At 50.9% G+C, this 12,395-nt stretch overlaps 2 protein-coding genes across 2 annotated transcripts; one reads left to right on the forward strand and one right to left on the reverse strand.

Moving 5' to 3' along the window:
- Positions 1 to 1,069: 1,069 nt before the first annotated feature.
- MIND_00185800 (uncharacterized protein) lies at positions 1,070 to 2,667 on the forward strand (the record flags this gene model as incomplete). Its single annotated transcript, XM_037358767.1, has 5 exons — positions 1,070 to 1,252; positions 1,303 to 1,869; positions 1,916 to 2,009; positions 2,053 to 2,293; positions 2,343 to 2,667. The coding sequence occupies 5 exons, from the start codon at positions 1,070 to 1,072 to the stop codon at positions 2,665 to 2,667; spliced, it is 1,410 nt and encodes a 469-aa protein (XP_037223862.1).
- A 5,130-nt stretch (positions 2,668 to 7,797) lies between these two features.
- MIND_00185900 (p-loop containing nucleoside triphosphate hydrolase protein) lies at positions 7,798 to 10,533 on the reverse strand (the record flags this gene model as incomplete). The annotated part of the gene is made up of 14 exons (XM_037358768.1): positions 7,798 to 8,220; positions 8,273 to 8,332; positions 8,380 to 8,593; positions 8,645 to 8,804; positions 8,853 to 8,900; positions 8,949 to 9,066; positions 9,117 to 9,222; positions 9,279 to 9,345; positions 9,394 to 9,565; positions 9,614 to 9,682; positions 9,728 to 9,839; positions 9,887 to 9,954; positions 10,007 to 10,260; positions 10,308 to 10,533. The coding sequence occupies 14 exons, from the start codon at positions 10,531 to 10,533 to the stop codon at positions 7,798 to 7,800; spliced, it is 2,097 nt and encodes a 698-aa protein (XP_037223863.1).
- Positions 10,534 to 12,395: the final 1,862 nt, after the last annotated feature.

Raw genomic sequence — 12,395 nt, forward strand, 5'->3', positions numbered from 1 at the left:
CAGGTGTTGCTGGTGTTGTACTGTGGCATTTTGAGGGTGCAGGTGCTCCACTAATAATGGGACCATAAGGTTTGGCCCATAAAAAGCAGATTGCAGTAAATGTACTATATTCAGGATCGCTCTCTAGGTTATGCTTGAGTAAATAGATCATATTATATAGCTATGACATACCAGGCAGTGGTGTCCTCCAGGCTGTTTGGGCAATTTTCGCTGCTTTAGCATAACGATTGGTCTTGGCACTCCACGTAGCTGCATCCCATCCCAGTGCATGTACTACTGCAGCATCCGAGCATTGATACCCATGTGAATGAATGCGGTCAACAATGCTCTGGGCAGCATTGAACCGCCGGACAAGATCTGTCAGACTAGTTGAACGGACACCCTGCACAAAAACTCCTGCCTGTCGCTCCTCTGGGCTGTCCTGATAGAGCACATCGGCCAGCAGTGATGTACCGGCCAGTAGACTATGCAGGTCGAGAATGGGTGGCTGATGAATAAATAGAACAGCGAAATGATAGGAGAGGTTGATGTGTATTGGCCGGCGAATTTCGGCAAAGGCTCGTGCAATGGCGTTTTCCGGATCAACTGCAGGAATAGCAGCAGAAGTTGCATGTTGCTGGTCCAGAGCTGTCAGCCAGCCAAGTTGCCGGAAACCATATTCCGGTTTACGATAAGTGGTGGGGTCAAAGTCCAGAATCCGTGTAGTGGCCAGTACATAGTCTGTTTCAAGCCCAGCAATAATATCGCGGATATGTGCATGTTCGGGCGAGAACAGGCTGTGAGGTTGAATTGCTGTCTGTATAATTTTAAGACCATCATTTGCCCAGATAAAAGCAATCCTATCGTCATTCTGGATCTTGTGTCGTGGGACAGCGACAGAATCTATAACTGTGCTTGCAGTCGTAAGTCCAGCAGTGTCCTTGACAACAAGATGAAAGCTAATGGACTGTTGATCTAGTGGTTATATTGAGTATTCGGTTGACAGAATATGCCACTCGCTTGCTTCTTACCCAGGATATGCTGATCGGTCATTCGAATATGGCAGGTGACAGGCCTGTGACATCACATTATGGACGAACTTCTTGAAGCCATTGGGCCCACTCATGGACCTGAAGTATTGCTCCAAGCCTTTTATACTCACTTCAATCGTTTCAAAACAGCAGTTGCTGACATTGTGTCGACTCCTACTGATGCTGTGGTTATTGCTCGTCTAGGAGACGATCTTGACGAGTTCGCAGCAATATTGAATGAGGTCAAACTTTATATTCAGTAGGGGACAGCACAGGATTCACTTCCTTTCAGAATACTCAACTCTTTCCTCCAGACGAGCTTCACACTATCCAGACGAGTATTGGAGAAATGCAGCTCGATATTCGACTCTCATATCAAGACTCAGTCGATGCCTCTCATCATGGACATCCTGATCCTGTGCATATCGAATATCCTGATGGTCCTGGAAGACCTCGTATCCATATTGATGAGGACTTTCTTTGTTTTGCATATGCTCATCGTACCACTGCTGGTATTAGTCGCTTCCTCGGTGTCAGTCGCACAACTGTACGAAATGCTCTGCTCGGATATGGTATTGTTACCCCACAAGATAATCCATTTACGACACCTGTTATCCCCCCCACCGATTCTATATCAGTCAATCCGACTGACGATGACGAGCTTCTTGAACCTGATCTGTCCATGCAGGAGGAACTACCTAGCGAGATTGCCATGCTTGCTTATCCTGTCTCCTATACTGGTCCAATATCTGATCTCACCGATGATGAGCTTGATAATCTCATCCTCAGGCTGCGTACCCACTTTCGCCGGGCAGGCATCCGCATGTTGCATGGCATGCTACGAAGGCTCAATCACCCTGTTCCTCACGAACGTATTCGCCAGTCTCTGCTACGAATTGATCCAGTCCGCCGTATTTTTGAACGCATTCGCATCCGCAGACGCGAATATCATGTATTGGGCCCAAATTCACTATGGCATCATGATGGGCAGCATGGCGAGTATCTCTTTGACCTGTTAACCGTATATTCGAATATGTTACAGGTCTAATTCGGTGGGGCATTGTGATACATGGCTTTATCGATGGCTATTCACGCCTTATTACGGGCCTGCGGGCAAGCGATAACAACCGAGCCGAAACAGTTCTTGACCTGTTCCTGGATGCTGCAACAGTTTATGGTGTTCCATCGCGTGTTCGTGGCGATCATGGAACAGAGAATCTCTATGTCGCTGCGTGGATGGAAGATTACCGCGGTGTACTGCGGGGCTCGTATATCTGGGGCAGGTAATATATATGATATCTATTCGACTAGCATGTCTAACTATTGCTGCAGAAGTGTGCATAATATCCGTATCGAACGACTCTGGGTTGATGTTACTGCCCAAGTCGGGGCTACCTGGCACGAACGGTTCACAATACTCGAAATCCGATATGGTCTTGATATCAATAACACTGCACATATCTGGCTACTCCATTTCCTCTTTCTGGCTACAATCAACTCCGAACTTGCATTCTTTGCCGAGTCTTGGAACGAACATGATATTCAAATCCGCCGAGGGCCTAGTCGCTCACCTGTTAGCATGTTTGTCTTTGACATGTATGTTAATGGTGTCCGTGGGGATGCTTTTACCAGACGAGGAGGAGAATATGGAAATTGAGGAATTGGAGGCATATGGAATTGACTGGGAGGGGTTGCGCGATGATCTGGTTCTTCGGTCACAATACGAGAACAATTCAAACCAGGAGGCAGCAAGCTCGTGGGTGCGTCAAACAGGACCACCACCAGATTTGAGCGAGGTCTTTGTAGATCCTCCCCTCGGAACTCTGACCCACGAGGAAATAGGTGACCTACAGAACGAGGTTGCAGGCTTGATAGGTAGTGGTAACGATGATGATATCGCAGCCTTATGGATTATGGCTCTCGCACGAGTCCGTAGTTTATATCCTGATAGCTTTTAATGTAACTCTGTTCTATTACAAGTTCTGTTCGTATCTAAAACTATTATCTAATTGGCTACTGATTGTAATTGATGGTAATTGATGGCTATTTGATGGATCATATTGTCAATATCAAGAATATGACAGCAGGACAGACATGTTTGGCGGAGGTCATGTGACCTCCGTCTAAAACCTGTGTATCATAGGTGTCAAACTTGTCTGGAGATGTGTGGAAACAACATATATTAGACTTTGACCCGCAATTTGATGTATGTAACCAGCTCTTACCTAGCAAACCATGTACAATACTGCATGATGTATTGGGCTGATAATTTATAGTGAAAAATGCTTTTATAGATCTCTTGTACTTCCGCGGCAAGGTTGTAGTCCCCAAAGACAAGGACCTAAGGAGGCGCATCATCGAGCTCTGCCATGACACGCGAGTCGCCGGACACGCCGGTCGGTTCAAAACCCTAGAGCTGGTTTCGCGCAACTACTGGTGGCCACAGATGTCCTGCCATATCGGACGCTACGTCGCGACCTGCGACTTGTGCTGCCGCACGAAGGCCCTCCGAAGGCTCCCGCACGGAGAGCTCCACCTGACCGAAGTCCCCCCCGAACGCTGGCACACTGTCACGGTGGACTTCATCGTCGAGCTCCCCGAGGCTCATGGGTACGACGTGGTGATGGTAGTCGTCGACGCTCTTGGCAAACGCGCTCACTTCACTGAGTGCCATACGACAATAGACGCAGTCGGAGCCACCCGGTTGTACTATCGGAATGTCTGGAGGCACCACAGAACCCCCTGAGAAGTACATTTTGGACCGTGGTTCGCAGTTCATCGCTGACTTCACACGCGAACTCTGGCGCTTAATTGGCATCAAACCGGCTACCTCTACGGCTTACCACCCGCAAACTGACGGACAAACCGAACGCGTTAACCAAGAGCTCGAGCAGTATATCCGGATCTTCACCAACTACCAACAAGACGACTGGGACGAGCTTATCCCTGCCGCTGAGTTCGCCTATAACAACCACGTTCACTCCTCCACTCAACAGGTACCCTTCATGACGGACACTGGTCGGCTCCCCCGAATGGGTTTCGAGCCAGGCGCCCGCTCAGAGTTGGAGTCGGTGAACGAGTTTCGCGACCGGATAGCTAACGGCGTCTCCGAGGCAAAGGCCGCGCTCGTTAAAGCCAAAGACGAGTATAAACGGTACTACAATCGGAAACTTTCGGACGCTCCGAATATTCAAATTGGTGATAAAGTTTGGCTGGACGCTTCTGACATCAGAACGACTCGGCCCTCCGAGAAGTTCTCCCACAAGCGCCTCGGACCGTTCAAGGTGCTCGCAGAAGTTAGCAAAGGTGCCTACAAGCTCGACCTCCCCCCGCGTTACTCCAAGCTCCACCCCGTCTTCCCGGTTGTTAAGCTCGAGCCCGCTCAGAACGACCCCTTCAATGGACGACCCGGCTACAACGAACCGCCCCCCGAGCTAGAGGACGGAGTCCCCAAATGGGAAGTCGAGGAAATCTTGGATGCCAGGATAAGGTATAAGCGTCTTAACTACTTCGTCAGGTGGAAAGGCTACGACGCCTCACACGACTCGTGGGTTCGGTTCGACCGTGTCTTCGCGCCAGACAAGATTGCGGACTTCTATCGGAGGTACCCGGGTAAACCACGGCACATCGCCTCAGCGACCTTCGACTCCTTGCCCTTCGAACTATGCGTCGGGACGCCGCATTCAAAGGGGGGGTGATGTCAGGGGAACCCCCGCTTCGGCCTCCTTCAGACCCTCCGAACGCATCCGAGGCGCATCCGACCGGCGCCCCCTTGGACGCTCCGACCCACCCCGACCATCGTCCACGGCCTCCTTCACCCGCACAATCACCGATCCGTCAAGACCCTCCCAACGATCACCTTGGGACAGAGCCTGCGACGCCGCTCAGGCCTTCTGCGCTCTACGTCGGCAGTTACGGACGACCAGTATATAGTTGGCGCCCTAGCAGGCGGACCCTTAGAGTTTCTTCTCTTTGGATCCTCCCCTGCTAGGTCGGTCCCTCCGTGTATTTCCGTAGCTTCTATTCACGCTTTGGATCCTCCCCTGCTAGGCTTTTCGTCGGAGTCTCCAGGGTTGCCCTTACAGTCATACCCCATTTCTTCGGGATAGCGCGTCGGCCCGACCGTTCGTTTTTCCCTGGCTCATGTAGCAAGGAGAAATGATACTCGCTTAGTTCGAGCGACCATCGTGCTTGTCGCCGATTCAACTTCTTGGCCGTCATGAAGTACTCCAGGTTTTTGTGATCAGTCCAGATGTCAAAAGGCTTTTCTCCCCCGTTTTGGAGGTAGTGACGCCACTCGGTGAGGGCCCGCATGATTGCGAGCATTTCTTTGTCGTGGATGTCGTAGTTGCGCTCGGTGTCCTTCATGGCCCGAGAGAGAAATGTGATCGGCACCCACTTCCCCTCCTGTTCTTGCGAAAGGATGGCCCCGGTGGCAAAGTCGAGTCCGCTTCGACCCTCCACGCCCCGTGATCCGTAGGGAAGTGTAGAACCGATTCGTCTGTGACCCGGTCTATCAGCGTTTGGAAGGCCTCTTCCTCCTCCAGTCCCCATTTCCATGGGCTGTCCTTTCGGGTCAATCGAGTGCATGGTTTGGCGTATGTGCCGAAGTCCTTGATGAATCGCCGGTAGAAGTTGAGGAACCCTTAAAGCTCGGCACGAGTGTCAATATCCGCAGATGTTTGCACAGGTACCTGCAGGAAAACATCCGTTCCCACGGATGCCAAGAGAAGTTTCCTAGGGTTCCGAACTCTAGGAAACTTTGAACCTCCCGCAAATTGCGGGGTCGGGGCCATTCGCGCACGCCTGCGACCTTTACCGGGGTCCATACAGAGTTGTCCATTCCCGACGATCACTCCGAGGTATTCAACTTTGTTCTGCTCAAAGTCGCACTTGTCCGGTTTCAGGTATAGCTGGTTGTCCTTCAGGATCCATAGGACCTCCTTCACCATTGTGCAATGTTCGGAGAGATTACTGATCCGCCGGGTTGCCAAGTCCTCTTTAATGAACGCGTCGAGCTCTTTTTGTTCTTCTCCTGATAGGGGAATACAGCACCCCTTAACAGGTTCAGCGTCCGGGTGCAGCTCGATGGCATGATCCCATTTCCTCCGTTCCGGGAGCTTGTCGAAATCCTGTTTTTCGAAGACCTCCTTGAACTCCTTCAAGTAGTGCGCTGGTACACTTTCCTCCATGGTTCGGGGTTTTTCGGCGGCGTAGGTGGCGGCGGCCAACTTGGTGGCCACACTCTGCATGGCCTGGATATGAGCGGGCGCGTTCGGTCCCTCATCGTATATCCGGGTGACAAAGAGGCGATCCCCTTTGCCCAGGGGTTTGTTGTCCTCTTCCTCCCATTGTTCCATTAGTCGGGCCCTTTTGCACTCGGGCGGGCATCGGGTGATACGGGGTTGTGCTCCTTGAGCCAGTGATGCCCGATGATCATGTCACTGTTCCCGGTGTCCGTGATGGCAAACATGAGAAGTTTGGAGTGATCCTGAATAGTGACCCGCAGGCGGGTGACGCCGGGCGTTGATTGTCCCGTCAGCGTTGTATACCGGGATGGGATGCAGCAGGGCCTGTTCAACTGCAAGATATCAACATTGAGATACAAAGGTTGCTATACTTACACTCTGTAGTTGCTATACCATGAATTCTTTACAATGGATATATAGAATTTTATTGAATATCACACCTAAGTACTGGGTATGATCACCATGGCCAGGACCTCCATGTCCCCCACCAGAGCCTTCCATTCCCCCAGTACCAATTGAAATAGGCAGTGCTTGTATTCTCAACTAGACATGACTGTACCAATGATATTCATAGAAGACATTGTGAGCTCCGTGAGGATGGTCGTGGTCAAGAGCAAGACTCAGTGGCCGTATTGTATTGGGATATGGATAGTATTGAGTTATAACCCAATATATTGAGTATATAGTAGAAAATGTATTGTTTTAGAATATTATTTCATATATTATAATCTTGATCATTATTAACTATCTAGCACAGTTGTGCCACATGACAACACCTTAGTTATAGATCCTAAGAGTCAAGAGCTGCTAAAAGATAATATTGAGGTTACCCAAGGCTTTGAATAGTCAAATATAATAGTAAAACAGTGAATACACAGATATCAGATTAAGAGGAAACTGGGTCATAAGATGAATGTCTTGCTGATAGTTGACTATAAAACACTTTTCTTGTTATAATATTTACAGTGCTTTGAGTGTGATCAAATTTCCTGATATGGAAATTTTAAAGTTTAACCCAGACTCATGATTGATATATGAGATATTATTGTAATTGGGCTATGGTGTAATTTCTATTGACGGTAATGTAACTGAAGATTTAATATAACAATAAGATTGTTTAGATGGGTCAGTATCTGAGTCAGTTTGAAGCTGTAGTTAAAGCAGCATCTGAAGTTGAGTCAGATATCAGTCCCAGAAAGCATAGTACTTAACAAAGACTTAGAAAATACCTCATCTGAAAGAATTTGATTTTATGACACCTTGTCTGACCCACAGATACTGCCTATATAGGCTTCGAAGAAAACTCAATAGTACTTATACAGTATATACTCCAAAATTTTTGCCACCCTGGATATATATATGGATTGTATTGGGTTATAACCTAATATATTGAGTATTGTATTCTATTTGGTTGGAGCCTTGATATTACAGTGATATCTTTCATGGATTTTCCTTCCGCACTTCATTGAGTGCTGACTCCAAGGTAATACAAACAAGTATAATTTCATGAGGTGAATGTTAACATTGTTACATGCTCCTCAGACTGCTACACCGTTAACAGCATCACCTGTAGAACCTTCCTCCTCCCCACTGACAGACCCCTCATGCGCATGTCCATTCCTCTTGGCGCGCTCTTCGTCTCTCTCTTTCTCAAGTTGAGCCTCTCGTTCCCTCCGCCGGCGCCGTCTGTCCTCGCGTTTTTTCGCCTTGGCCTCGGCGAGCGCCGCCTTCTCCGCCTCCTGCTGCGCGACCCACGCCGCGATGCCGGCGACCGCGGCCTCCGGATCGCGCTTCTGCGTGAGGAGATACCCCTGCACGTGTGCGATGGAGTAGGTGTGTGGCGGAATCGCCTGAGCGAAGGCCATCGCTAACGCATCCGCATCAAGCGACGCCGCAACTGCGGGAAAGAATCGCTTGAACATCTGACAGAGCTGGTCGGAATCGGCCAGCCGGTATTGGATCTATCTCAGTTGTTACTGCGCTCGACACAGGAGAAATAGTCAGCAGCTCTACCTTGACGTCCATCCTTCCCGGGCGTATCAGTGCCGAGTCCAAATTTTCAATATGATTTGTCTGCAAAAGTTAAGTGATTCCGCGCCAAAGGGCCTCCAGATACGCACCGTAGCGAACACCAGCCGACCTTCCTCACTCGACACCGAGTCCAAGACGTTAAGCAGGCCCGAAAGCGTGACGCTCGACCGTGGGATGATGGGCTGAGGGGCGTTGCGCGGCGGCAGCGGACGCCCGCTCTGGTCAAATACGGGCTGTTGCATCTCGTCCTCCTCGTCATCATCCTCGTCCTTATCACGCGACGGGAATGCACAGTCGATATCCCTCGGATAACGTATGAGCAACACCAAAGAGTTATGATGGGCAAAGACGCACTCAATCAGCATGATGCACCGTGCCGGCGTGTCGCTTATCAGTTTCGCCAGCGAGTAGTCGTCGACTCCGGGGTTCGCGAGCGAGACGAAGTATATTTCGAGGCCCAGCGCGCCAGCAAGGGCATGGATCGTCGAGCTTTTACCCGTTCCAGGCTCCCCATCTAGCGGCGTGTCAGAAAGCTTGGTCAGACGGACGGCAAATTGTCTACAGAGAAGATATCCGCGCCGGTGCGGAATTCCCGCATTGTTGTACCACTCTATAGCATGATTTAGGTTGACACAATGTCGATGACGCTTAAACACACCTTCGCTGGCCAAGAAATCGGTCGCATCTTGCAGCAGTGTCTCCTTGACTTGCGCCGGCAAGATAAGGGTATTCATCGGCCTGCGGGCTTTGGTCACAGTTTTCGCCCACTCTCCGCGCTGTGGGCGGATTATCAGTGGCCAAGTCCGGCGATGGGTCGCTGACGCACGTTATCCGCAAGATGCACAGTGACTCGGGATGCCCCATGTTGAAGATACGTCTGCCGCGCCGTCTCGATCAGGTCTTGCAAGACGGTCCTATCCGAGCTGTACAATCTGTATAATGAAAGATCAATAAAGGAAGGGAAGAAATCGAAATGAGCACCACATACGTGACACTGATGGACCCGCCGACATAATTGTTCGTTGTCCAGTTCAGCTGGCCGGCGTTGATGACGACTACAAGCCAGATCGACATCGACTATTTTGTTCTTGAGAAAGACGGACCTTGAAGCCAGGTCTTGCGGCCGGTATTGGGGCTCGTGAACAGGACTTGTTGCCTCGTATCGCTCCCCGGGAGATATCGTACAGCGTCATTCGGCCCCTCCGCCCAGCTGAGGTCGGACTGCTTTGTGCTAATCGTGAAGTGTGTTGCACCTGCGAGGGCTTTTGTCGAACGCTAAACGGATTCACATCGTCTTCTGGCATCAGAGAAATGTCAACGCACGAGGTAGGCGAGCATCCAGTCGAACGCGCTGTCCGATTGGTTGAAGGTCGCTCGAGTGAGCGCACCGCTCTGGATCTTTTTCAGTCCGGTTAACGAACATGATGATACACGCACGGGCTCCTTATCCAATTCGTTCACACGCCGCGGAAGAACGCTGGATTGCACGTAGAACTCGCGTGCAGCATCCACGAAGTCATCCAAGATCTGCCGTTTGCGGCTCCAGATGCTATGTGGCATGAATTCAACGCGACGGGTTAGAATCTGGCGACGTACGCGATGATAAGCCTGCCCCCAACCTCTTCGCCCGTGTCATAGTGGGCATACCCGGCCGTGGTTTTCGTCTGCAGGTTTATCGCCTTCAGAATAGCAAACAGGGAAGATCGGGGTGCGCACCACAGTGATCCAGTACCCGCGCCAGCGAAACAGCGTGGGTGTCATCTGTGTCGGCTCGTAAATGGGGTCGGGATGCCCGTCTTTCTCCCCGAGCGCCGGCTTTCCAAATGGGAGGGGACGGAGCCCGGCGTTGGCGTTCCGCGCAATGACCTTGAAGGCCCGGCTCGAGTGCCAGACATGTTGGCTATCGAGGTAGACGGTGCACCAGTCGTATGCAAAGTCCAGCGTCGTGAACTCTGCCTGCACCCGGAAGACTGTGTGACGTCAGTATGAAGCGGGTAGCCACAGGTCAGACACGCACAGTCGGTAAACGAGACTTGCAGCATGGAAACGAGCTGGCGGCCGGCCTCCATAACAGTGCCGAGGAAGACGAATCGAAGAAGGTCTCCCGCATGTGGGCTTGTGAGTAGCTGCTGGACGGCCGAAGTCGCCAGAGTAACCGGGGCGCGCCAGAGGAAGAGGACGGCCAAGAAGGCGACGAGCACTGTGAGGAGGAATTCGTGCATCGTGGGTGCGGCCAGCCACATTAGCAGCCGCCAGGCTTAAGTACCCAGTGCTGTGGAACGTGGACATGCCGCGAGGCAAATCCTACACTGCCTTCTGGCGTCAATCAAAGTGGGAGTCAAGGGCTTCCGCTTACATGAGTGCTTCCACAGCGACACGTCACCAAAAGCTCCGTGATGACCGGGGCGCTCTGACATCATGACGCTTACGATTCTACGAAAGGCACACATCTTGGTGCGGCAGGCGGCGGCGCCGTGGCGCTGGCCTGAACTAAATAGTTGTCTCGGCATTCTAACAATCCGATTTGTTGGATCTTGGATGGCAATGATACCAGGGATTCAGCCAAAAAGATCGCCTGAAGTAGGACTCTTTTGGGATAAATACAAGTCCAAACAAATAGGACTGATCTTCCCCATTGATTTTAAGCTTTGCACATGTTCTAGGCATGCTTAGCCAATCATTCTCGTTTTTTTTCTGGTTTGCTGCGCACTTGACAAGGCCTGCTACTTTATATAATATAGTATATTATGATACTGTAGCATTTTAATCAATTCAGCGCCCAAAATGTGTGTGTGACATTGGCGCCGAATTGAAATTTTCAGTGTCCGAGGCCTCCGAGATGATTGAGTTAACAACAATATTGAGTTAATAAGTTTTATTAATATCTCTTAACAAAGATATTAAGTAGCATTTTGTACTGGGATCATTTTCCCAACATTCTGCAACTTTTTCAATTTTGGGGGTGGAGGGGTCGGGAGGCATGTCGAGCGCATCGGGTACAGAAAACAAATAGTTTCCACAAAGGGAAAACTTTATACAAACTGGTTGCCTTTGCGGAAACCATTTGTTTCCTGTGATATAGATTTTTGTGCAAAAAGTAGTACTTTTTAAATCAACTTTTGGGAGTAAAAATCCCGCTAAACTCCGGAGTGAGTAGATGACATCAATGACACCGCCATTATGTTGCGATCATCAAGTTTTGTCAGAAATCAATTTATTTCATCAGAATTGATGAAGAATTGAGCTCACCATTGAGGGCAACATCGAGGACAATGACAGCGGCGGTGTAAGGGCAACCCTGGAGACTCCGACGAAAGCCTAGCAGGGGAGGATCCAAAGAAAAGAAACTTTAAGGGTCCGCCTGCTAGGGCGCCAACTATATACTGGTCGTCCGTAACTGCCGACGTAGAGCCGCAGAAGGCCTGAGCGGCGTCGCAGGGTCTGTCCCAAGGTGATTGTTGGGAGGGTCTTGACAGATCGGTGATTGTGCGGGCGAAGGAGGCCGTGGACGATGGTCGGGGTGGGTCGGAGCGTCCAAGGGGGCGCCGGTCGGATGTGCCTCGGATACGCTCGGATGGTCCGAAGCAGGGGTTCCCCTGACAGGCGGACTATTTGACAGCAGCAGGGGGGGGTGCCTGACACTGGCGGGCAAGAAGTTCCCAGCCGACAACAGTGGGCGGTGATCGGCGATGTCAATCAGCAATTGGTGACATAAGTCATGATTGTGATGACGACGCTGAGGCCATGGGGGTGGCGGCAGGCAGTGCACACAGTGGGCAGGGGCGGGGAGGCAGCCGGGAAGGTGATGGCAGGATCCAGGCCTCTTTCCCCGCTACCAGGGTCCCGGGGGGTAAAAAAAACTTTTTGTATATAAAAGATTTGGGCCTTATATGGGTGTAAAGCTAATTTCCATAGTCTCACTAATCCTGCCCAGTCCCACTGATTTGTGTCCCATCAGTGGGATTCGTGCAGTCAAATGTGACACATGCACAAGTCCCACTGATCAACGGGATTGTCGCGGGTCTACCGGTTGTGGCGCCCGGCCACGGCGGCCGGGGTTTTCCACCCTGACCAGGGCCTTGCCCTGGACCCTCCCTGCCGGGGG

This window comes from Mycena indigotica (assembly GCF_014461135.1).
Source record: "Mycena indigotica strain 171206Taipei chromosome Unknown Mind.scaff0002, whole genome shotgun sequence".
Taxonomy (NCBI): domain Eukaryota; kingdom Fungi; phylum Basidiomycota; class Agaricomycetes; order Agaricales; family Mycenaceae; genus Mycena; species Mycena indigotica.